The 26,907-nt window shown below is 40.2% G+C and overlaps 1 protein-coding gene across 1 annotated transcript; it reads left to right on the top strand.

Moving 5' to 3' along the window:
- On the top strand, positions 1-26,667 carry baiap2l1b (BAR/IMD domain containing adaptor protein 2 like 1b). The gene is made up of 15 exons (XM_030790469.1): positions 1-60; positions 2,012-2,087; positions 2,323-2,409; positions 9,704-9,765; positions 12,175-12,246; positions 12,619-12,753; positions 16,198-16,350; positions 17,076-17,231; positions 17,622-17,730; positions 18,026-18,239; positions 20,107-20,166; positions 21,400-21,574; positions 22,506-22,556; positions 26,092-26,132; positions 26,417-26,667. Exons 1-15 carry the CDS (start codon positions 10-12, stop codon positions 26,487-26,489), a joined length of 1,515 nt encoding a protein of 504 aa, XP_030646329.1. The 5' UTR covers positions 1-9; the 3' UTR covers positions 26,490-26,667.
- The last annotated feature ends 240 nt before the right edge of the window (positions 26,668-26,907 follow it).

The following is a 26,907-nucleotide window of genomic DNA, read 5'->3' as shown; positions in this document are numbered from 1 at the left end:
GATATAATCATGTCTCGAGACCCAGAGGAAGTAAATAAATTAACCGAAAGCACTTACAAGGTAGGCAGTTTTGTTGTCAAGTAGACAATACGTTTAACACGTAAGTTTCTGTTGATATATTTGAATTTATGTATTTATTATTTATTAATTCATTTCAGCGCGGATGATTGGTTTAGACTGTTGACTTTCATTACTGCCTGTACATTTTTAAGTCCAGGTGGTAATATCTTAATCACTTCCTTTAGTAAGATTCTGTCGTTTCTTTTTCTTAACCGTTCTTTTTGACAAGAAGGATGGACTTTTCGAACCTCAGAGATTTTGAATATATTGTGAAAAACTTTTCTCACTCTCTGAAATATCATGTCTGAGGGTTACCTTGGTCGTGGTGGTCAGTCCTTTAGTGACCGAGTTTCAATAGCGCACCCAGGAGTACCAGCAAAATGCGGACTCACCGACCACACCCGAGAACTCCCATAAAGTTTAGATATAAATATTAGCGTACGAGGTAAACAGAACCAGTATCGTATTGTTGTCTGACCAAGAGTGTTTGGACTTTGTTCATGTTTCCTCTCCGTTCTGGTTCACTGCTCATCTCTGACATTGCTATGCACCATAAAAGTCGAATGACATCGAGTGTTGTTTAAAATTTACATCTGAAGTTTAACTCACTCCGTTACTTGCATGTGTGCCACTATACCTCTTTTAATCCTGCCTAGATGGTCATTAAAACTCTTCTCGTTTGTGTTTTCAGTTTGACCAGTGAGCGTATAGTGTTTGAGAGGAGAGCTTCCACACCATGTGCCGATGCGTCACAGTTACTCAGGATGGGTTTTTATTGTTGTTTTGTTTTTTCTCCATTAGTTTACTGTTTGCCCCTCTTTAGAGGCTCGGGGTATTACTTTGTAGCTCAGTGCTTCACACAGCATGAAAAGGTAGTAGTGTGGCTTGTGAAACGAAGAGGAATTGGCAAGTGCTTTCTCTGTTGACTTCGCAAACATTGACATGCCCATTCATTTACTTCTGACTTTTCAGTTAGTGGTTTCCCCTTGGCCTTCACGTTTCTCATCTTGGCAAGCTTACAGTTTAGAATATGATATGACTTAAGACATTGCAGAATTAGGCCTACTGCTGGCTTATCAGGTTTAATTCAGTTTGTTTTTTTTTGTTTTTTTTTAAAGTGATCTCCTCTTAGTGGGATTTAACCAATATTGAGTATTTGTTTTACTTTGTTAAAACATGAAATGTTGAGATTTGACGATGGATTTTGACCAAGCCTTATCTAAACTACAACGTCATCATCCCACCGCCCTACAACAATGACTCTTAACGATCATGATAAGAAGGGGAGTGCACAGAGGAATGTGGTGTATTGAGCAAGACACTCTTCAAACTATCTTGCGTGACTTGGCGTAGAAGAGTGCAGTGTCCTTAAGAATCAGAGCGATGAATAAACCTCTAACCCTTTAGTTCTAGACTCTTCCCAAGCACCAGTGAGTGTCCAGACATCTAAGTAGGACATAGATAGATAGGTCAGATGGAACTAATGGACAAGAATACACTGAAGTTTATCTGCCTAGCTAATTTGTATACATATATATATATATATATATATATATACTCTCTCTCTCTCTCTCTCTCTCTCATTCTCACGAAGCCTGAGGGTGTGAGAATTTTTATGCTAGAAGTGGTGCTAACAAGTGTTCTGTGTAAGAGTTTTTAATGATTAGCAAGCACTTCAGGCTGTTTCCATGTCAAAGTTGCTAAAATACTGAATTAATAAGACAGGTTTTTTTTTCAGATATCTTTTAAATTTCAGGGTAAGTGATACCCTCACGAACATTGTTTTAGATGTGCAGCCAGTTGAAAAATATGTGTAAAAGCATTGGGGTCTCATTAAACTCACTCAATCCGATGGATATTCCTCGATTTCCACCTATTGCATCACTGTTGCCCAGATCAAACAGCTCAATTTGATATGCTGTTCACTGTTTTATTTCTGTCAACTTCTCAGAATGTTATGGAACAGTTTAATCCAGGGCTACGGAACCTCATCAACCTGGGGAAGAGTTATGAGAAAGCAGTGGCAGGTGATTATCAGCTGTCTTTATTCTGACACTTATAAACTTACAGTATTCTTTTTGATGTACAGCTTTGTATAACTTTCTACTACATGACAGAGAAACTTTGCCAAGTCCTAAAAAAAGGTTCCCAGGAAGACTGGTTCTCCATGAGGAAAACGCATAGCAAATCTTAAAGAAACAACTCTTAAGTTTCAAAAATGACATCGCTGTGTTACGGATCCTTTCATCTACTCTTTTTCAGCGATGACCCTGGCAGGGAAATTGTATTTTGATGCGGTGTCTAAGATTGGAGAGAATGCGGCTGTTTCTCCTGTGTCCAGGGAGCTTGGTGAGTCTCAAGCTTTTTCTCCATCTTAAACTTTGTGTCCAGTGGTTGGTCTGTCCCACTATGGGATTCATTTTCAAACCCAGCTTTAAAATGTAGCTTAGACAATCATTAATTTATGTGAGATATAGTTGAAAAATTCCAAGTGATTGTGGTGTTCTGACAGTATTTGCAAAATCTGGAGGGGAGCAGTCACAGCACTAGCCAATCATTTTTAAAGGTTTTTTTTTTTATTCTGTTGATTACCAAATGGCAAAACTGTTTTACAGCAGACTCCTGTGTCTATTCTAAGTTCAGAATTGCCTTTATTGACCACAATATTAGAAAGAAAGCTTCTTTTGTAACTCTCTTTGGGTAACTTTGTGTGTCTTTATATGCGCTATTTCCTTTGAGGAACTTGATGGATATTCATATGAGACCAGACATTCTGTATTATCTGTATTGCTCCCTAACTCACTTCATGTTGTATTTATCATGCCCTGTTAAAAACCTTGTATATAACCTTGTATATGCCAGACTCTGCCAGCTAAACGCTTTTGTGTGGTGAAGGAGTTGTCGGTATCTGTTTGTTGTTTGGGTTTTTTTTGAGTGGCACAGCTGCTCCTGTTCCCTGAGGCTGAAAGTTTCATTTACAGCACACAGTTATCAGGCCTGTGTGTCTGAGCTCTCCCGCTGTTCTCCCTCTCCGTCTGATAGAACCATACAGACAGCTTCATCTGCTCGCACACTGAGACCTGACACTTAAACGTTCTCTCAAAAGAAGGAACAGACAGCCAGTCTACGTTATATTATTCTCTTCTGCCAAACCAATATGGATTTTGTCAGTTTGACTGTGAACAGCTATAGAAAAATACACAACGAGTGCTCTGTTCTGGTCTCTCCAACATCTTTATCTTAGTCTAGGTGGGATGATGTAAGGTCAGAACATTTCTACTGAGGAGAAGCCTCACTTGATTGCTAGCCAGTGTAATCACAATGTAAATGAATGTGTGTTTGTGTGTGCGTGTGTGTGTGTATGTGTCTGTGTGTGTGTGTGTGTGTGTGTGTGTGTGTGAGTGTGTGAGTGTGTGTAGATAAGGCCAGAATACCCAGCTGGTAGATCACACTGTGTGCAGGCTGGATTGGTTTTCTGTAGGCCTCTTTGATTAATCGGCTGGGATTTAATCAGTGAGCACAGTAACTGGTGCGTTGAGAAATGCTGATGTGAACAGCTTGCTGCGCATGTCAAAGTTTCTGTAAACACTTTAATCTGATCTAATGAAGCTTGTTCACTAAGCACAGTGTGTGAAAATACAGCTGTTTATATGTGGTATGTCTCAGAAGAGATTCTTATCTATCCCATAGCCACTGATTGTGTCAGCTCAAATTCAAAGACATGGTTCATACACCTGTCATGAGGAACTAGGTAGAAATAAGAAAGCAGATGCTCAGATTCAAATTGAGTGATATTTGCACTGAAATGTACTATATATAGCCAATCAAAGTAGAACATCTGCATAATGGAGCAACTTCATGTGTCTTCAAATTGACACAATCCACCAAAAATCTAGAAGACCCTTAAGAAAATGGAATTCAGCGTTTGAATCTTGATCACATGGTCACTCACCAAAGTTGAACAATTGAAAATGCCCTCTGTTAAAGTTTGATTAAATGCCCTCTTTCTCTGAGGTCTTCTCTGTCTGCACCTCAGGCCTCACAGCCTTTTGTACTGTCCCTGACCTTTTGACATGTGGGCAATAACCTTTGGATACAGAGCGGGGCTTGAAAGCACAGTGATCCTCTTAATGGTCTGTGATAAGCACAGAAACTTGCCCCCTGCAAGGCAAGATAACCTCTGAATAGTAACTTTTATGCCTCGTGTCACTGCCCTCTCTCTCTCTCTCTCTCTCTCTCTCTCTCTCTACCTCTACCAGTGGAACATCTTGAGTTTACTGTTCTTGTACACTGAAACTGGAGCTCAGCTGACACAACTTAGCTGACACATGATACTCTTGAGAGTCATCGTCAGATTGACACACCTGCAAACCCCCGCCTTCTCTTTGGGGTTCAAATGTCACGCTCACGGAAAGCCCTTTCATTCTTCACCCCAGGACATGTTCTGTCAAACCTCACCTCTTATCATTTACTCTCCCCAACTATTTGTGTAGTCTTTTTTTCCCCATGATGCAGAGCGACAGGGAACACCTAACACTGTTGTCCTGATCAGCTGTTCAGAGACCCACATAATGTTGTGCGGCAGTCGGCAGTTGTTTTTCTTTTTCTTTTCTTTTTTTTTTTCTTTTTTTTTTTTAGCCATTTGTCATTTTATATGATTTTTACTTTTATATTCTGTTGGAATGCTCTCCTGTTGTATGTCGATTGTCTAATGACTAGACCTGGATTAAATAGCACATTTCGCACATCAGAATTTCCCTGTAACTACAGTTTGTCTCCTGTTCACAGTGTTAATTTCCTGTTCACAGTGTTATTTCTCAGTTGATATATGAGAAGAGTCCAAGGCACACAGTGCTATTTACGGCATCTTGTGTCTACCAGCAACACAGTTATCTCTAATTTCGCATCTAGATGTGTTGTAAAGGCATTCATAATAGCCCTGAAAAGGTAGACAGATCACATTCAGAACCTTATCTATTGATGAATTGGATATAAGTGGATTAATATGGTGTTAATCCAGTTTGTACAAGGGAGGGGGCACTGACCGTTTCCGTGCTGCTCTGTTGATTTGGCACCGGTGTGTACCTGATCTGTGCTGTCACTGTGCTGTTCCCTTTTCCTTTACAATGACTTCCAGGTACATTTTGCATAATCAAACTCTCTTTAGCCCTCTGCGAGTTGCACCTGCACCTGGTAGTTGTGGGATTGCATTTGTGTGCGGAGCGCGAGAGAGAGAGAGAGACGACATATGTGTGGGAGTTTGCAGAGCGACAGGGCATCAGACAGTCTGATATCTCAAATATCTGTCTGCTCACACACTGGGTGCCTCTCACACCCCCTTTTCTGACTGAAGAGTGACTTTTGATACATGTTCAGGCAAAACCTCCATTCTCGGATCACTGTCTCCACTCCAGCCTCTCTGATAGCGCTGGGCCATATTTCAGTCAACAGTTATCATGGTTTTGGAATTTATTTCTGTAAATACAATTCAAAACATGTTGTTATCACCTGTTGTGGCCCAGTGTTTTATAATCCTCAATTGCCTGGATTTCGGTCAAGGGCGGTCAGCAGAGACATGAGCAGGAGAAGGATAAGTCTGATAAGAGATTGGCATGTCAGAAAAACAATCCTAGAAATATGACAAATCATAAGCACCATGATTGCTACAGTGTATTTACTCCGATTATTACAGAGACAACCGTACAAGTCAATAACTAACCCGTCCCTTTGTAGCTCAGGAAGAAACTAAGCTGGGCTATAAGAGATGACCAGTGAGAAAAAGAGGAATGTAGATGACCTAGCATGCACCTGTTCAGTTTTTTTTTTTTTTTTTTTTTTTAGCACATTCTGCAAAGCCAACCCATGAGCAACAGAGCTCGAGATGGAAGTGGAGCAGAAATAGTAATTATTTGTGTTATGTCTTTTCCTGGAGTGACTATACCCCAGATTTTTCCACTTTTCCCAGAGCGGTATAATGGTGTCTTTTTATTTCCGCCATGACAAAATCGGTCCATATTTGGACGATTAAAGCATCAAACAGTGGATGCACACTGGCTTGTTTCAGTGCCTTTGGAGCAATCACATTATCTGTTGGTTATTTGCAATGCAAGGTAGGATGAACTGTGAAAGTCCAGTATACCCAGTGCTCCCTCTGTGTTGTGCTAGCACTGAATTCAAAGGCTTTGCTTGTTGGTTTTCATAGTATTTGCATATTCAGGCATCATGTGAGGACTGTTTATCTAGGAGAAAAGTTTATTCCAGTTGTGTTCATGTCTGTAGTATAATAATGATAGTGTAATTATGTTATATTGAAACATAATTTGGACACCTGGTTTGTTAAACCAGTTTTCAGCCATGCATTCCTATGCCAGTTTGAAAATTACAGTATGTACCCTTCATGCTACACAACCTTTTGCTTCATAATCAATATTATCCATAAATCCATAAAAAACACATTTACTAGTAAGAGCAGATTGTACACCTGTATGTTCTTGCTTACTTTCATTTGTTTAGTTACACAGCAAAACTAATATTACAGTTTCTTCGCCCTGTCTTCATGTGGCTCCATTAATCATACTGGTTGCTAGGAGACGTGTTTGTATCTTGGACATGGTGAATAAACAAAGCAGGTCAAACCACACAGTTTGAGTGCAAATGTTCTAGCTTGTCTGACAAGTGAGATCACTTCTAATCAACTTATTTTTGGTTCAGCATTTGATACCCTTTACCTTTTTGTTACCTCAGAAACTTTTTTTTCCTCAGAAAGTGACAGAATGTGACGTCAGGCAACTGAGAGCTTTTTTTTTTTAATGCTTTTTTAAAAGCCTCATACAGTAGTCTGTATCTCAATGTCAAGCCAAATAATTAAATTATCCAACAGTTCTCTAACCTACAACCACAGGGTCAGCCTATTCCATTGTTTAATCAAGAGTATACTTAAATCAAACTTGACGCACTAAACATTGGTCCACATCCTCTGGTAGCACAGAACAGAATTCTGAGCACAATTCAGTCACAATTATTATGTAAAAACATTCCTTTGATTCGTCTCTATTGAAAGGGACTATTTATTTTTAACTTTAAAAGGCCAGGAGGAAGGAGCGATGGATCTTTTTTTAGCAGCTCTCTCTCCCATTTACACAATGTGCCCTCAGCGTGAGTCCACACCCCTTGGTTGATTTGTGAGGCAGTGAAAAGTGAAGGGGGCAGTCGACCAGCCTTCCCTCCCTTTCTCTCTACAAAGAAAGCTTTTACTGGGATATTCGGTTGACCTTTAGACTTTGCTGTGTTGTTTGAACTGCACTTTGCGGGCCGGTCACTGGAACGCAGTCAAAATATACATGCAGTGGATATATAGGCTGATGCATCTGCTTTTTAAAACTGTCCCTAACATTGCTCTCTGCTCTCAGTGCTTTGTCTGGCAAAGGCGAGCTGAGTCGGTCCTCGCTGTAAGAGGTATAGACAACATTATCCAAATTTTGTTTCTAGTCTTTGGTAAAATGAGAGGCTCCAAATGAAAGCAAAGGTTGATATTTTAAATCCAGTCCTCGGGCGATCCTGTAGGTGTCCATATGTTGCTTAAATAATAAAACAATAATAACCCCCCCACCCCCCCCCCCCCCACCACCATTACAGGTCTTATGTCTTATCGAGTCTAAAGGTGCTGGTGAAACAGTCCAGAAAAAGTGAGGTTGAATGGCCTTGGCTTTATTCATCAGTGAGACACGAGTGACTTCTCTACTGGAATTCTCATTGTTGTTGTTTTAAGCGGCTGTTACTGACACTGAGAACACAGAAGCGTTGGATCTTCCTATTGTCACTGTACACCGATTGTTCCCTGTTTTGTTCTATTTATGCTACTGTAGTAGTTCTGCTGCAGTGTGTTGTATGTGCTTTTTTGTGCCAAGCAGTGGAACTTTCTGTCTATCACCTACTGTTCCTTTGATCAGAATCCACTAATGGAAAACCTCTTGCACTCACTGCTTCGCTCCTAGTACAGACGTAATAACGGGAGGACGGTGTTGTGCTAAACTGTAATGAAGAACTAAATGAGTGGTTCCTTCTAGAATGAGATTCTCTGAGTTGGAACATTTTTCTGAGAGTGCAGCTGAATTTGGCTTTATTCAATTTTCAATACAATGCCTGCACTTTACGGTGACCTATATTAGTTGTCTGTGTCACAAATTTGCCACACACTGGGAAAAAAAAAAATATGGTAAGTTGTTTCAAACAGTGTTCATTTACATGGCATTTTTTTATAACTGAAACTTAAAACAAGATAAGTGCAAAGTTTATGAGCAAGAAACAAAAGCACAAAAGTAGGGCCAGTAGTTGTTTTTTGTTTTTTTTTCCTCTGTAGACTTCCTTGCCAGTGGTATTCCAGAGCTTTGCAGATTACACCTTATTTTTTCCCTCCTTGTGACTCCGTATTGTCCTGCTATCTATAAATCTCTTTCACACATACATCTTTAAGACACGTGCCTCAATTAAGTGTGTCTTACCCAAGACGCAGCAGCTGTCCGGATATTTACACAAAGACAAGAGTCCAAACGTGTGATCAGTCAGCCGACTTGGGAGAGAACTAACAACAACTCCCAACTGTTTTGTTGATGTGGCCTATGGACCGCTGTGACCGATGCTTGTGTAGAGAGAGCCAGCCCAGGTCCGCTTCTCTGATGATGACTGTGGCACTGCCTTACTCAGCATGACTGTTCATTTCTTTGTTTAAGTTTGTTTTTCTCATGTGTGTTTTGCATATCATGTGATAAATTCAACTGGCTCCTACTGAACTGTACACACTGTTATATCAAACACTTTAGAGTTTTGTTCAGTCCAGTTTAGTTCAGTTTTAGTTAACTGGAAATGTCCATTCCCCAAAAGATGGATGAATACACCCAATTCATGCAACTCAACCTTATTTTATTCACTTAAATCAACAGAAATGATTTGCTGCAATGCTTAAGGTTACAATAACTGCACAGCACTGAGAGACAATGTGCTCTCACAGAAACTCTTGCTTTAGAAACTGAATGGAGTGATAGAGTTCTCCAGGCTAGTGGAGGGAGATCTGTTTTTTCTTATCTCTTGTTTGAATGGAAAACACACTTCTTTCTTCCCTAACTCTCTGAACACCAAAGCAAAAATGAAATCAGGGAATGGTAATTGTACCTACAGACTTCTGAGAAATTTAGAGAACCAAATGTTCCACTCACGGTTTCAGCCTTTGTGACCAACACTCATATGTTGTTGTTGTTTTTCTTTCTTGTTCCCAGTGCATGTTTAATCACCCATCACAAATAACTGTTGACTAAGTACATGGTGGGTGGTCCTTTATATAAAATGTTGTAATAATTTTTTTGCAGTAGGTTTTGTATTATTGCCTTTTAATCCCCATTTGATTACAATGGAGGAACACATGCTGAGAGGAATATCAGGACTGGGTCCATGCTGATAGAGCTCGTTTTTAATTACTGCCCCCTTCCCTCTGGGGAGCTCTCTCCTGTGAGCGGAGGGATCTGGGCAGTCTTTCAGATTATGTGGCTGAATACAGTTCATGCTTTTGAGTCAGTCTGTGGTTTTCTATGTAGACTGATGACTGACTCTCTCTCTCTCTCTTTCTGTGTGTGTGTGTGTTTTTCCACAGGTGTTGTGCTGATAGAGATTTCAGAAATGCACAGGAAGGTTCACCTAGAGCTGGAAGAAAATGTGAGTAGTTTCCTCAATGTCTATGTCTGTCCCTGTGTGTGTGCGTGCGTGTTTGTGATAGGAGATAGTGTTTGTCTTGTGTCTCACCAGTTGTACGTGTATGTGATTGTGTTTGCATAGTTTCAGTAGTATGTGTTTATGTGATTCCCCACGTATCGCTGTATTTCCTCAAAGCATACACACACACACACACACACACACACACACACACAGTGCATTATTGTTCAGATCTCTCATCTGTGTACTCTGTTGATGTGCCTTTCATTAAGGCCCACTGATTGCCTGACTCCCGAAAAAAAAAAAAGAAAAAAAAAAAAAAGCTTAACAGAGTAAACAAAAACAGGTGGAAGAAAAAGCGCACCTGCTTGGTTAGTTTGTATCAGTTAGCAGAACAGGTTCCAACAAGCTCGACAAAACACCTGAGGCTCCAACTGATGACACACTCATGCACGCTAATGTAACACACACACACACACACACACATGCAGCGTGCTTACTCAAAGCCTTTATCCCTCCGGCCACGTCTTCAGCTTCAGCTCCACAGCTCTCTTATTACAATGCCTTATATCACATGATTATATCATTATATCATGAGATTTAGCACATATTTGTTTCTGGCCACACAAAAGGGAAGAAATACTCATTAGAAAATAAAATAAAGCAGTACAGTACTGGGTTCTAGGGAATATCCATTGGACGTATCTGCAACTGAAATGAGTCAATTCTATGGATGAGATCTGTACCATGCTGAAAAGCTGTACAAATATGGTACAAGACAACGTAACAGTATTTTATTTAAATCTCCATGTGTAGTTTAACCGTTCTGTGAGTGGCATTCACAGGTCTGATGATGCAAAACAAAAATGTTGTAATATCTCTTATAACATTCCAGGGACGGTTTTGATGAATGATACATTTTTATCATCACTAAAACAAAAGAGTCACATTGTCATTGTCATTGTAGGCTAAACGCACAGCTTTTGCACCCACACACAGAAACCAGGATAAATGTCCATACCTAGCTTTTGTTGAACATCTCATCTTGTCCTGTATGCTAAACAGTTTTACCTTCTCATGTAATTACAAAAATGAAATCTGTGAAGCTGGTAAAAAAAAAAAAAAAATGTTATTACAAAGGAATAGAAGTGTGGTTTCCAGAACTTTCAGTCCTACGCCTCATAGTTGAGGAACCTCGTCTTGCATCCAGTATCAAAGTTGGACTTAGGTACTTCAAAGTGATTAATAGATGTAAGGACAGAAAAATTGCCTCACTCGGAGATATTTGCAAGTCTTTTGATGTTGGAGCTGAACTTTCGGTCAAAAAATCGCTTTGTTAAAGATCTTTTGATGGAATGCTCAGGGCTATCGTTAGATAAGACTTGTAAAAATCACAGTACGACAAAAGTTTCACTTTTGTTAGAAGACCCGTATCTTACAGTAGGTATTTACTGAATATATTTCAGTTTTATCCTCTGTCTCTGCTTCTATGGGTGATCTCAGTGTAGTTTAGTAACTGCTGCTCACTGGTAAAATAAAGCCAGTTATCACAGTTTACCCTATTTCCCAGTTAATGTGTCTTAGATCCTTGCAGTGCGTATGGTAAAGATGTCACTTTGGGTAGGTGACAAAAATAGTCACTCGACCAGAATAAAACTACACCCCATCGCAAACACAGAGAGAGGTACCCTAGACCAAACTATCCTGTCTGCTCTGTCTGTCTTTCCTAATGTGGAATGTGAGCAGGTTGAAGCCAGAGTAATATTGTCAATGAACTGCCTGTAAAAAAAAAGAATGAATGAATGAATGAATGAATGAATGAAAAGACAAACATAAAATGCTGGCTTTCTTTGAGTGAAGAGATGAGCGAGATGGGAGGGTGGAGAAAGAGTGAGAACTTTTCCTCTGACAAAGACAAAGAGAGTGGGAGAGATGAAGGAGGAGAGAGAGAAAGAGAGAGAGAGAGAGGTGGGCACCACTTTGTGTTTCCACAGTAAAGTCTGCACTCATGTAAGCTCCCGCACTCATTAATGTGACTTGGGGGGGGGGGGGGTGCAGAGGGGGTGGCAAGGCTGTGGGCATCCCTCCATTCTAAGTCTGACTCATCTGTGCCTCGCCAACTCATATCACAGAGACACCCAAACTCCCAGACTTACACAACTTCCCTTCCCAAGGCCAACATCTTCAAAAGCCTGCCACACTTCAGTTTGGTCTATTTTTACTCTGTTCTGTGTGTGTCTGTGTGTGTGTGTGTGTGTGTGTGTGTGTGTGTGTGTGTGTGTGTGTGTGTGTGTGTGTGTATGTGTACGTGTGCGCACGCCATGCCGTCAGAGTCAAAAAGCTTAACACACTCTTTCTCTTTCTGTCTCTATGTCTCTACATCTCTCTCTCTCTCTCTCTCTCTCTCTCCAGTTTAAAAGGTTCCATAGAGAAATTATTGCAGAGCTGGAACGGAAAACAGAGATGGACGTGAAATACATGACGGTGAGCATTTTGGGGATGTTTTTTTTTTTTTTTTCTGAGAACACTCCATGGACCACTGCTGTAATTTCACGTAAACAGTACCTCTGTAACCCGCAGAGAAACATCCTGAGAATTGTGTTGTGGTACTTGGAACTGGAACATGACAGTTCTATTGCTGTTGATCTTGTTGCATTTCCCCAGACACCAGTCTCTCTGCTGTCCCTTCAAATCATAGTGGTCATCCTGCCCGAAAGTACAGAACACATCTCACATAACTTTGATCAGTACAATGTAACATGTCTCCTCTGTAGTGTGTCTGTAGTCTGCCACACCTGAATGCTGGTAAAGATGGTAAAGAACCAAACCACTCATGGACTGCTGTGTGATTCACAGGCCACGTTTAAGAGGTATCAGACAGAACACAAAATTAAACAAGACTCCTTGGAGAAGTCCCAGTCTGAACTGAAGAAGCTGAGACGGAAAAGCCAGGGCAAGAATGCCTATAAATATGAGAGTAAAGAAAATGAGGTGAGGGCCTACCTGTACAGACACACAAACACACACACACACACACACACATGCGCACACACGCGCACACACACACTTTGTGTCTCTTTGCAACAGTGGATATAGAGCCTGTAATGAGGTGTGCTCATGAATTCCTGGAATTTAACATGAGAGACAAAGTCTTTCTCACCCACACACAGAAACAAACACACACACACACACACACACACACACATACACGCATGCATAGCCGTATATGCCTACATACTTTAATGATCCAGGAGGATGAATGATTTGATTCACTGTCAACTGTCAGCATTACAGACTATTATCTGACTGCTATTTTTAGATTATTGCTGTAAATTAGCATATTCTTCAGCTTATTTGAATGGCCAGCTGAAAATCAGAAATACAAATTGTGGTTTATGGAAAAACACTGCATTTTATGTCTTATATCTACATTTTATAGCTTTTAGACACTTCCTACAAGTCCTGATTTCTGACAGTTAAAACAATCAACAGGGTCACCCACAAAGATTAAACACATCTCTCCGTCTGCCTCCACATGGCCTAACTTACATAATATTCTGTTTTTTTCTGTTTTTTTCCCCCTCCTGCTCTCTTTCTCTCTCTCACCCTCTCTGGGAGATTATTCCTTGTCTCAAAGATGTCTCTGATAATCAAAGAGAACAGACTTTAGATATCTGAGAATGTAATTTTCAAACAAAGATCAAAGGACATTGTTGATTCGATAAGCTTTAAACATTCAATCTTTTGTTTCATCTCTTCAGTGGTAAACAATGGGCTGTGGCATTAAGCCTCTTTCCTTCATATGGACAGTTTTATAAGGATGATTCAAATCCTACAGTGAAGACATGGGGGATAACAGAAAACATGGTTAAATTTGACTGAGGTCACTTTGACTGTTGGATGTGTCAATTTTAGCGTTCCTACAGCTGCCTCTCAGGCCCCTCTAAACAAACACTCTACATTCTAAACAAAGGTCCAGTATCTACAGTGTCAGTGTCAGGTTAAAATCATCGATAACTCAAGTAAATAGACACTTCCTCTTTCCTGACACTTCCAAAGCTTTCAAGAGTACTCATGCATATTAACCTAACATTAACATTCCCTTTCATTTCCGGGTCTGACGTCCTCTCTCTCTCTCTCTCTCTCTCTATCTCTCTCTCTCTCTCTTACCTTTTTCCACTGGGCTAAATTTAGGTGTCCATAGCAACAGGCTTTACCATTGATAGATTCGTGATGACAAACAGGAAGAATGTTTTCACGCCCGTTCGCCCGCGCATATCTTCTTGAGCACTTATCACAGGGGTTTTAGATGGCTGGTTGTACTATGAGTTGTCTCTGTAGAGAGATATAAACATAGTTTAAAGCACAGCACGCAGAGTATGAATGATGCTAAACCTAATATTAACACAGCCAGCCAAACCGTGTGTGTGTGTGTGTGTGTGTGTGTGTGTGTGTGTCACCTGTTTACTAGAGACAACCACTAACCTGAGGGTCTTAGGAGTGCTCATGTGCTGAATATGTGCGTGTGTTCAGCGTGACCCTTTTCCCACTCACAAACACTCAGGTTACACTCTCCACAGACCTTGACAAGGAGGGTTCATCTGAGGTTGTCTGTTCAAACGGGCTCTGTTTGAACACAAATGATTTGGGCCCCTGTGAAAGCAGCTTAACCGGAGTAGCCCGGTGTTTAAAGGAGGAAGCGAATAAAGAAAGCCAGAACTGGAGTTCTGGTTCCTCATCAGCTCAGTACCAGACAGACAGGCTGCCTCAGGCAATGCCCGGTACTCTGACCCTTCCTGCACCACCCAGACCCATTGTTGTAGCATGCCATTTATACACAGTACCTGTGCACAGAGACTAACAGAAGCATTGCTAATTTGTCTCCTGTCACTCAGTCAGTCTGAGAGGTTCATACAGAGCGGAAATTCAGGCACGAGTGCCATGTGATGATTACATTACAAGTTTAAATGTGATCCAGCAGTTTTAGCAAGGGCATTGTCTAGACTGAACTTGTGAGAAGCACTTTTGTGCACTTAAGGAAATAAGCAAAGGATAAGTACTTCAGGTTTGATTCTGTTATCCAAGTTTTCCAGGTACAGTGAATTGGAAACTGAAGGGTGGACCTGCAGCAGAAATGTAGAAATACAAAGTCAGGTACACAGTTTCATGGTTGGTAAAGGCACGAAGCAGTTTGAGTCATATTGTTTGATCCAGTCACACCGGTCTGGAGAGAAGAGTCACAGCGGGTGGTTAAGGGAGGAGGGGTGGAGAGGAGAGGTGAACAGCACAGGTCGCCACTGAGGGGAGAGACAGAGGGATAGAGGGAGAGAGAGAGAGAGAGAGAGAGAGAGAGGGAGCACATGGTGAAACTGAAACCTCAGGGAAAAGCCACAGCCACTGACCGCCGCTTTCATGACACCACACCACGTTTGCCATGACAACCCATGAAAAGAGAGGGGGAGGGAATCGAGGGAACAGAGGGAGGGAAGAAGAGAAAGGGCTACACTCTTTTATCCCTCAGTTAAGTCCCTCTGTAGTCTGCTAAGACGAGATAAGATGATCAAACTCAACAGAAAATGGACACATTATGTCAGTTTGTGAATTGCGTAACTCAAGAGATTTTTCGTATTTGGATATACACACCCCAGAAACGCCTTTTGTTAGATTGTTAATACATCTGTCATCTGTATGAATGACACAATGTGCAGCCTGGAACCTTCCTCGCTCGTGGAATATTTTTAGATGTCACTCAACAATGATTTTGTGTAATGTTCTTTGTCCATGTTTTGCAAAATGTGATTGCGAGCAACGCTGGATTCAACATCTCAGTGATCTCAGGCAAACTATGTCGTAAATCAGTTTAAAAAAAAAACAACAACAAAAAAAAAAACTCCACAGAATTCCACAGTCAGATAAGCACGCTAGTGTAGTTTGATGAAATATGCCTGAGCTGTTTGCAATACCAACTTTTTTGCTTTGCTTGCTTTGCAAATCTCATTAAAAGACAAATCCCTAAATGCTCAGCCTAGGGCATTCTACAGTCATTCCGCAGTCGCTGAGCGCTGTCCATAGACTCATTTTAAGTTTTCATTGTTGTGTGTTGTCAATAGGTGAACCATCTGAAAAATAAGATAAGGGTGAGACTGTTGGCTGACCTTGCACTGTCACCTCTGCCTCAGGAGTCTATTGTCGTATTTTCTCTCATCGTGTTTAAAATCAGACCGTCTGACTGCTTGTTCTGTCTTTCTCAATGCTTTTATGGTGGAGGCTTGTAGGCATTTAAAAAAAAAAGAAAACATTTGATGTCTTGACAATGGAAGGACGACGAAGAGACGCTATGATTGCCTGTGTGAAAAACTGATAAGAATGTGTGTGTGTGTGTGTGTGTGTGTTTTGTTTTTTTGGTTTTTTTGCTGTGGGGGGGTGGGGCGGTAGTATCTAGAGACACTCACTCACCGTCAGATGGAGATGCAGAGGTTCATCGCTGATGGTTGTAAGGAAGCCCTGTTGGAAGAAAAGAGGAGGTTTTGCTTCCTGGTGGACAAACACTGCGCCTTCTCCTACCGGATGGCCACCTTTCATGAAAAGGTAGTTAATCTCATACATACAACACAAGCACGCATATGATTAAACTCAGACAGTGTTTAGACTTGTTGTTGTTCCACTCCTTTTCTAGCACAAGCGAATATTTTATTTAGAAGTGTCTCAGGACCTTAATTAGCTGAGCTGGTTGTGTTTCCATAGGAGGTATGAGGATTGCTTACAGCTACTTTAAACTGTTCTTTGAAATTGTAATAAAGGTTTTATTCGGGTTGGCGAGCACATCACACTGGGGAAAACCATGTGTGCAAGTGTAGAAACTTTTTAAATACATCTGCAAGGACTACCTCCACTTCCTTGAAGGTGTCAATTGTCAAAAGTATTTGGGTATATTAAAAAATGAATGTTAATCAACAACAAGACAATAAATTAGCTATGAGGTTCTAAGAACTCAAGCTCTCTGTACTCCACAGGAGTAAAAATCATGTCTGAAGGTAAAGCACTTAGACTTTAAGCTTGTATAAATATAGGAAAATCCGCAACACAGTCAAACAGGTGTTAGACAAATATATTAACCAAACTTTGGATTCGCCGATGGTTTTGCCCAAAGTACAACCTTAATATTTGCTGAAAACTTCTGAAAATCTAGCTCTCTCTATGAAAAGTACATAACAGTACAGTGAAATCTCAGCAGAAAATAAATAAATAAATAAATGTCTGTAAAAATCCCTTAACTTTCTTCTTTTTCTCATCCCACATTGCTTTGTGCATAGGCCAAAGACATTTTGTGTGAGAAGCTGCCCAGCTGGCAGGACAAATGCAGTGATGCCACCAATGTTCCGGACAGTGTGATGTCGATGATTGAGGGCCTGCGTACACCTGTGTCCGTCACACCCCAGGACTCTCCAGCCTCGTCACGTCACAGCAGGGTGCGCCACACTACCAGAATATGCATTGGCACAGGCTAGCCAAAGCCACGGGAACATCTGTGTTTTGAGCTTTATCTTCTCTTTGATATTGGTCCCATTCTAAAAAAAAAAGAAAGAGCATCAAGCTCTTCGTCTGAAAACCAAGCTGTTAATTCATTTAGTCAAATGTGCCAGTTCACAAGTGAAAAACTTGAGAATAGGCATGAAGACTATGGTAATTATGCCTGTGTGCAACATGCGCTAATGCAGCTAATGGTGGTTGTTAATGGGAGCACTAACATGTATCACAGCTCCATTTCATTGTCTTATTGCTCCTCTCATGCCATGACAGTGGAAATTCACATCACTGCCAGACACATGTTTATGAGGTCCTTCTTTTCTCCCATGCAGAACAACTCTGATGTAATGATACCACCGCCAGCACCCCCCCTGCAGGCTAAACCAAGCCCATTGGCCAATATGTTTACCCCAGAGACACCCAAACAACAGCGTGTGCCAGGTATGCCCCCCGGTGTTGTCTCACTTATCTAAAAGCCATATGGGCAGAGAGACAAGCTTTGGTATCATTGTGTTGGCAAGGCAGGAGATGTTGCTTAGCAATATGAAACAAATGTTCCATAATGCGTTCCATAACTACTATACTGCGGTTGCTAGCTTTACCGCTGAACAGATCACTCATCTACCATTGCACAGTTGCAAGCACAAAGCCAACAAAAGGTTTTGGTGATCACTGTTGAGCATTCATAAGCGTTCACAACGCTAACCTTGTGTCCTGCTCTTTATCTCATCGTCAGATTACAGTAATGAGGAAAACAGCCTGGCCAGGTCTGTGTCTATGGCCTCTGGACTCAACCACATCATGAAGAGACCACGTGTCCGCACCATTTTCCCACACAAATCAGGAAACAACGACACACTGCTGAGCTTTGATGAGGGTGACATCATCACACTGCTCATCCCAGACGAGAGAGACGGTTGGCTGTATGGAGAACTGGAGAAGACCAGGCAGTAAGTCGCTTCACACATGATGACCTCTGAGGTCTAATAACATGATTACCACACATTCACTTTTGAATTTCGAGAATGCAAGACATTCTTTTGAAAGTCAAGACAAAGAGAGAATTCTTTAGTATTGTACCTTGTAATTTCTTCATTGCTCCTGTTTTAGTTACCATTTTCACTTGAATTGAACCGCTCTCAACACATTTCTCTAGAATGAGATTCACAGAGATAGTGATCTTGTTTTACTAGATTTTATTTGCCTACAGAGACCGTCAGATGTTGACTTACCTGAGATTCTGAACACGTATTGTCAAAGCGTCACCGTGGTGGCTATCAATTGATTTCAGTATGTACGCAAACATCCAGCCTTCTTTCCAAACTGCTTATTGTGGATGTTTGGTCTCTTCATGCTGGGTTTATTTAACTTGGTGCTTTTAAGATACGGAGCAGATGCCTGTGAAATGTCATTGTGGCACAAAGTGGAGGAAGAGACTCAGTCAGAGAGCAGCTGGAATCAGACTAACCGGATTAAGCAGGAGAGATATGAGCAGGGCTGCCTCAACTGCCCTGCCAAAATATTTACACTGTTTTTTGTTTTCATCGCATTCAATGGAAATCTTGGCCAGACGGCAGAAGCAGGAAGGGGTGTGTTTTAATGAGACCAGTTATAATGTCTTTTAACAAAACAATGCAACTACTGTTTTCGCTTTCCTTTCATTAGAAAATTGCCATTTTTAGAATTATATTTAGTAAGAGGAATAAACTAATTCCTAAACAATGACAGCTCTAACGTGGCCCTCATTATGTTTTATATTTTTATTTTACAGTTCTTAAAACTCATGAACAGGAATGCATTTTCATATCTCACACGTTTAAAACGAACATCATGTTAGTCTCCTAGCAACCCATGAACACTGCAATATGGCAAAAGTGCCAGTGCTGTGTGAAATGTTTCCATTAGATTGAGTGTTTCTATTTAAAGACAGTCACAGACTCATCAGCTGGTCTTATTAATCAAACATTCTTTTCTCTATCAATGTCTTTGCAATAGACTGTAATAATGGGTTTTTTTCTCCCATGAGACTGAAACTTCACTCGACCATAGAAAGTGTTAAGACCAAGAAGAAGAGCCTACGTCACACACGGTTCTTTCACAGGAGACTGAACACAGCAAACAATCACACCTTTTCTCAAACATTAACATTTCTTTACTTTGGACAAGCAAACTATGTTGAAATGAAAAGAGTTCATTATGTCAATCATTTCTTATTGAGTAAAGGATTTGTACTGAAGTGTAGACATAACATAGATAAGGAGTCTAGGGCTTCAGCTCCGATCAGAGCCTCTGTTTTAGAAAATCAGAAAGATTAGGACTGGTGGTATTGTGTTTCAAAACTTTTTTTTTTTGTCCATTTAAACACACTGTAACAGTACAGAACGCTGCTGTTGTCATTAGGAGGAGTTCTCACAGTGAAGTGCTATTGTGCGTTAGAAAAAAGTTTAAAACTTGGCTCTTTGCCTAATACTAAAGAGATGATTGGAGCTGCATCTCAGTATTTTCAATTACTTGAGATGTAGATGCTTCACATACGGAGGCCCATTATTTTCATTATCTATGTCATCCCATTTTACGTCAAAGTACTCCAGGCTGAAAAAGGACACAAAAAGGCGTACTAACTAAATTATAATTGGTTTTGAAGAAAAGATGCAGTGGCGTTCTGCATGCTGAAATTGCTTCTAAAATGCCTTTTCCTTTGTTATTTAGAAAAGCTAAAGGTAAATTTTAACACTGCTCTCTCTCTCTCTCTCTCTCTCTCTCTCTCTCTCTCTCTCTCTCTCTCTCGCTTTCTTCTTTTCTCTCTGCTTTATACAGGAGAGGATGGTTTCCATCATCATACTGTCGTGCATATGTAGAGCCTGCTGGAAGTAACAGGTAATGAGACACGCACACGCACACACACACACACACACACACACAAACATACAAACCCTTTTTACAAAAATTCATAAATAAATAACTAAATAAATGTCTCATAAAATCAGACCTATGGATGCAGGCACTGACATGTAAAACAGAAGTGTAAAACAAAAACAAGATTTGTAAGCTTGGTTATTTTACTGGGTTGTTGAATTAGGCAAGTAAGATATTTAAACTTAGGCTCTTCAAGAATGAGCAAATACACATCATTATTTTTAATAAGCAACAGGAAATTTTAGGCAACAGCAAAACCTGTCATGTTGAGATACTTCTGCCCAGAAAACACATCGGCTTGTGTTTACCAGTAATCAAAGGCTAATTAGAGTGATTTATAAACTTAATGAACTTTTAATTGCACTCCTTGCTCTGAGGGCTTTGATCCATTTGCTTCAGCAGAGATCAGGGAACGTGTGCTAACTTTTATTGATTAGATAACAAGATTAATTTCATATTGGATACAGATATCTTTCAGTCTCAATGTGTTAATGGTACTTATTTGACGCATAATATAGGTGATAGTTGGATTAGATAGTTGGTGATTACTATGTAGAATTCCATTGTTTTGTTTAATACACTGTTCTGATTAGCCATTGAGCGGTTATATTTCTGTATAATAAGCAACCATTATTGATCAAAGAAAGGATCTCTGATCATCACACTTCATCATCTCATTCTACTGGAAATCCAGCTAAGCAGTTCATATGAAGTTATATCTAACAGTTCAGCCTGTACTGCTTCCAATTAAAAGCTTTGTAATTGATTATTTTTTAATTGTGCCTTATCACTGTTATTGTTATCATAATTATCATTTATAATTACAAATGAAGCTAAGTTGGCTCGTTCAGTTGTGTGTGTGGTTACGATTATAGCAGTTGCTAGGGTTGATTTGGAACAAGCAGTGAGATGCGTGGCTTAGCAACACGCAGCTGGGCATCGGAGTCACATCAACTCGTCTGGAATCACTTTCTAAATATTGACATTTGTATAATATAGCAACATATTTCAAATAACTATTATGTACACACAAAGATATCACAGACACCAAATAGTGACCACACAGCATCCATAGTTTAAAGTTGGGGAATAGTGAGGTCTGTTGAGGTCTGTGCATGTGTGTGCATGTGTGTGTGTGTGTGTGTGTTTCAGTGTGTACTGTTTTATAAACTGCCCTGTGATGTTGTGTTGCAGTGTGGTTGCCAATCCGCCCGTGCGCAGTAAGAGCGTAGCCAATCTCATACAGCAGGACACAGAGGATGAGTTGATGTTGTTGCCTCCTCCTGACTACAGTGACTCCCCGGTCAGAAGAAGCTCCAACAGCTCCTGGTCCAAAACACAGTCCCACAATCCCTCACCTGAGAGCACGGTCAGTATTCATGTTTGTCTCCCTTCTCCTTTCATGTCTCTCTCTTTTCATCCACTCTCTACCTTAGAGCTTGTATCGGACCACACCTAGTTACATAACATCAGACAACTGTTGAGTTTGTTTAATTTTCTTTATTGAGCACTGTGCTTTCCTGGTTGTTGGTTTACTTGGACGAGTAGTTTTGCTTTCTTTCCATTATGTACCATCCAAGGACCCCTGTGACAGTATCCAATGACTGGTCAATGGGATTTCAACTTCATTATTTTGTTCCTTTGTTGAAAAGTTCTTCCAGCACCTGAAACCCCTTGCGTTAATGAAGTAGCGTTGAATACAAACAGTCTAGACACCTGGTGTCCCTTAGTGACAAAGATAAACTCATATAAATACCAGCACAGTTCATAGACATAAACACAGTTCATTTCATTAAAGCAGAAATGATCTTATTACAAATGACAGCATTGTGTTCTTATGTGATATAACTTCTTAGAAGTTTTCTGGGCAAACCCTGGAGACACCATGGACAGAGTAGAGTGGTGATTGCATGAAGCTGTATTAAAGGTGACAAGGACTCAAACGCAGCAGGGATATAATTACAGTCCACGTGGTTGCTTGGATGAGAGGATCAGACACACCCGAAAGAGGATTGCCCACAGAACAATGCTAAATGCTCACTGCTTATACAGAGCAGTGACACCACATGGGTGAATGAAAGAGAGAGAGAGAGAGATAGAGAGAGAGAGAGAGAGAGAGACAGAGAGAGAATAATTAGCATTACCTGTGTTCACCTTACTGTGCTGGTAGCATAAAAGAAACAGTCATTGTTATGTAACTCTGCTCCAGTTTATTTGTTCTGTTCCCCTTTTTAAAAAAAAAATGTTATTGGCTCATATTTTCTTAATCGTGTTCTTCTCTCACAATAATGTATTGTCAGGCGATCACTGGCTTTCATTACCCTGGGACGGTCAGTCTCCTCCATTATAAAGTGAGTGTAGTGTTTTGCATTTATGCAAGCCATGAAAGAAAAAAAACTGCGAGCATTCAAACCCATAGTCTGCTTCTGTCTGTTTAGCCATCACAGTTGCTAATAGAAATGGCATGTTTGCGTTGGTGTTCTGTGTAATGAAAGTTTGTCTTTAAATTGCATGAACACAATGCATAACTCATGCTGATGTGATACTAACGAGGCTAATATGTCAAGTTTCTCGTCATGCTATGTGGCTGCCTTGAAAACAAGGCAACTCAACACCCACCTGAGCTACGCGCCGTCACAGTCCTAACCCACATTATTGTTAGGGTGTTTTTAGAACCAGAGTTGTGTGTGTGTGTGTGTGTGTGTGTGTTATATGATCTAACAGGAGCTTACCTTTTAACGTAATGAGGTCTAATGTGTCACCTCATTTTTATTGGCTTTTAATTGCATGTGGCATCAAGAAGTGGTCAAGAACATGAGTACTGTTTCACTGTAACAAATTACAACTGTGTTATTGTGTGTCTGTGTGTGTATGGTTTTTGTGAGTAGGTGGGTGTATGGAGGTGCGCGCATGCATGCTTGTGTATGTGTGTGTACGTGCGTGCGTGCGTGCATGTGTGTGTGTAAGTGTGTGTGCATGCGTGCGTGTGTGTTTGTGTGTTTGTGAATGAACACGTGTTAGTGTTTGCGTGTGTGGTAGGAGATCTGATTTGTGACGTTTGCCCTGAGTCACGTTAAATGGAGTTGCTGTGTAAGGTAATACTCCTGTCTAGACACGGTGAAATATTTATCGCTCCCCAATCCACCGGAGCTCCCCAGCCTCTGTCCCTCTTTGCTACGGCTGTCGCTGCACATCCGGCCCTGGCTTAACCTTCTGATGGAATTCCACACGGATATCAACCTGAAACCAGCTCCCAGCAAACAGTTTGAGTCAGGACATTGTGTGGTTTTCTCAAGAAAAAAAAAACCTGTGACCTCTTCCTGTGCTGTAAAAGAGATGCTGTTATCTGTGTCCTTAAAAAAGGTGGTCATATACAGTCTCTGGGCAGACTGATGAATATTTGGGTCACAGGGAGGCCCAAATCCTAGAATACTAGAGCTCAGTCAAACATGCCATTTTGAGGAGATGTAATGCGCATGCATCTCTCTGCTTCTATTTACATCAGTTCACCTATTCAACACAAGAGGTCAGGGGTTGGAACTGTAGCATTTTCAAACGTGTGTATTAAGAAGGTGACATGTAGGGGCGGAGGTATATGATTTGATGGCAGTCATCTCAGCTGGAGTCTTTGCTGAATGGTAATTGGAAGGAGGATAGAGGCTGATTCTCATAAATACACGCTTTGCTTTGCCTCACTACAGAAGTTGCTAGGGCCGGTCTCTTCTTTTAACAGCCATCATGTCATGTAGCTGAGGGCGTGACGATACAGTCATACCTGGAAAAATAACCTGGATTTTTCCACAGATGTCATGATGTTATCAGAATAGGTGAGGCTCGGAGAGTAAGGAATGCTTAGAGTCAAAGTCTGTCATAAAAGAAATAATTTTTTTTCCTGGTCAGAATGATAGGAAAGAGGAGGAAGAGTGGGGCAGAGAGACAAAGTGAAAGAGAAGAACAAAAGTAGAAAGAAAGAAAGAAAGAAAGAAAGAAAGAAAGACATGTAATGGCATAATACTGCTTAACTCTTAAGTTATGTGTACATAAATACACTTATTGGCTAGTACTACTGTAGCACCTTTGACAGTGTTAACAGGTGAGCAACTGGGTAACACAGTAAATGAAGTCAGAAACACCCTGAAAGATGATCACATGGGCAGAGATAGCCTCACTGCTTAGAGCTGGGATTAAACACAGCTGGCTGAAACAAGTGTACAGATGGAAGGCTTGATTGGGTCAGAGCTCTGACCAAACTTCAGAAAACACCAAACATTATACTGAACTCCAGTGAGAGACTGCCATCTAGTGGCAAGACAGTATTGCATTTTAACAAGGCATATTTAGCACTTGGGCTCAATGTACATGTTCAAGTGTCCTCACCAGGATAGTAATAGGGTTATGTAGAAATTTGTTTCTTTGAAGCAGAAGTGTATTCTTCTACAAATATTTCTCTCAGGTATTTCAGAACCCAATAATGTAATAATTTCCCGATAATGTAATAACTCCCAATAATGTAATAAAAACCTCGACTTAACTCCATCAAAAATGTAATAAAACCTTATAATGCAATAACTTCCCAATAATGTAATAAAATCTCTTAACCAATAATGTAATAATCTCTGTAACAATAATGTAATACGGTTATTACATTGTTGGGTTAACCTTATTTTTGTAGAACCCAATAATGCAATAATTTCCCAATATTATAATAACTTGGCCAGTGTTGTAGTAACATGCCACCAATAATGTGTTAATGTATTGGGAATGCATTGTTTTTGTAAGTTAGTCATTTTAAAACAGGCAATACTATAATCATGTGTAATAATATAATGGTACTAATCATGTATGATAATATAATGGTTATATAGCAGTACCAGAAACTCATGAGTTACACCACCACCTTCAGTTTCAGTTGCTGTTTATTTGCTGATGAATTATACCACCTTACCACACTTTTTATACCACTACACAATTATTATGTATATAATAATTATACAATATATAATTATACCACTATACCACCAGCCTGGGTCTGTGTATTAAAGCTTGTTTTTCAGAGATTTTGGCAAACTGTTAGAAAATAACATCTCAGCAATTCTTTTTCCCACATTGCAGGGTTCAAGGTGGTCACAGGACAGGATGTTTTCTTTAGAGCGTAAGCAATGCCAAAAACAAACAAATAAATAAATTTTTTTTAAAAAAAACAGTACATTATTGGGAATTTGTTACATTACTGGGTTCTATGGTTAAGAGATTTTATTACATTATTGGGAAGTTATTACATTATCAGGTTTTCTTACCTTTTTGATTAAGTGAGGATTTTTATTACATTATTGGGACTTATCACATTATCGGGAAATTATTACTTTATTGGGTTCTACAGGTGTGGCCGTTGGTCATTTCTTTCCATAATCACTTGCGTAGTTGGATGTGGAATGTATGTGTTGGTGTATGTATACATTTCACTTCTAGACAAAGGAATGCTCTTTAACCCTCATTCTCATCATTTGTCTCCTGAATGGCTCTCCACTTCCTGTAACTGTAACTGTCATGAACATGTGTAGCATGTGACAACCTTCTACATTGTGCCGTCTTGACTTTAACATGAAGAGAAGGTGACGTGGTTTTCCAGAAATGCTGGATTCCAGAGACATTGATAAGGTGGTAGCACAGAAGTCTCTTGCACTGAATTAGTTTTCAGCGTAATCAGACCTGTCTGATAGGGACTCCACATAAGCATAGTATTTGGGGGGGGGGGGGGGGGGGGGGGGGGGGGGGGTGGGTCATATACCAGATAAAACAGAAGCAATGCAGTTAAACTTCAAATATAACATACAGTAATAACCTTTTTTTTTTAAATTATTTTCTGTTCAATTTGTTTCTTAAAAGGTGACACAAGTAAACGGGTCAGCAAAGCTTCCATTCCTTGAGTGAGTATTTGTGGAGTGAATAAACAAATCTGATGAAAATGATAGAAAATGATATATATTATGGAAATTACAGCTCATAAAATTTTTCTGCCATATATATTTTAATTGGCATGTAACTGAATGTTAAAGACAGTTTCGATACAGTTTATGCCTTTAAATACAGATTAAGCTCACCATTTTTTTTGTAGAGCTTATATAACGATCTCTCTGCATGAACAAATTCACATAGACACACACACACACTCATAAATTCAGCTGATTATTTGACTTTATTTTTTGTACAGAGGAGGGAATCCTTTTGCAACTGTGAAGCTGCGTCCCACTGTGACCAACGACAGATCTGCCCCAATCATCTGATCACCACAGCAACAACATTCAACGTAACCACTCCGCTCCCATCCAAAAACCTTATGATCAAACAACATCTCCACTCTACCCGACGTTGACAACACAGACTGTCGCCCCTAGACACAAAGCACTGACGCTGTGTCCATACAAACACACGAATGATGAGCCCTTTGTGACTGCCACACTACAGTAGAGTGGGTTTGGGCCGCACCTCTCCGCTAAAGATACTATGCTCATTTAATCTATGTTAGGAAATCGATTGTTCTGTTGCAGCCAAGCACCACAAAATGGCGCAACAGTTTATTTATATATCTTTTAAACAGATGCTCATATATTTTTCAATTGTTTTCATTTCTTTTTTTTATCGTGTGCGTGTTAATGAGTGGGGAGTCAACCTACAGTGATATTAGCACATGTAAGAATTTAG

The sequence above is a fragment of the Chanos chanos genome, chromosome 13 (genome assembly GCF_902362185.1).
Source record: "Chanos chanos chromosome 13, fChaCha1.1, whole genome shotgun sequence".
NCBI classification, from domain to species: Eukaryota; Metazoa; Chordata; class Actinopteri; order Gonorynchiformes; family Chanidae; genus Chanos; species Chanos chanos.
This window is presented reverse-complemented; position numbering and strand designations above follow the sequence as displayed.

What these genes read in the sequence shown, in the direction of transcription:
- baiap2l1b (XM_030790469.1), top strand. Translation starts at nt 10, where the DNA reads ATGTCTCGAGACCCAGAGGAAGTAAATAAATTAACCGAAAGCACTTAC. An exon ending in CCTCGTCACGTCACAGCAGG is followed by an intron (nt 17,232 to 17,621) that starts GTGCGCCACACT and finishes TCTCCCATGCAG; the next exon opens with AACAACTCTGATGTAATGAT. An exon ending in GCAAAGCTTCCATTCCTTGA is followed by an intron (nt 26,133 to 26,416) that starts GTGAGTATTTGT and finishes TTTTTTGTACAG; the next exon opens with AGGAGGGAATCCTTTTGCAA.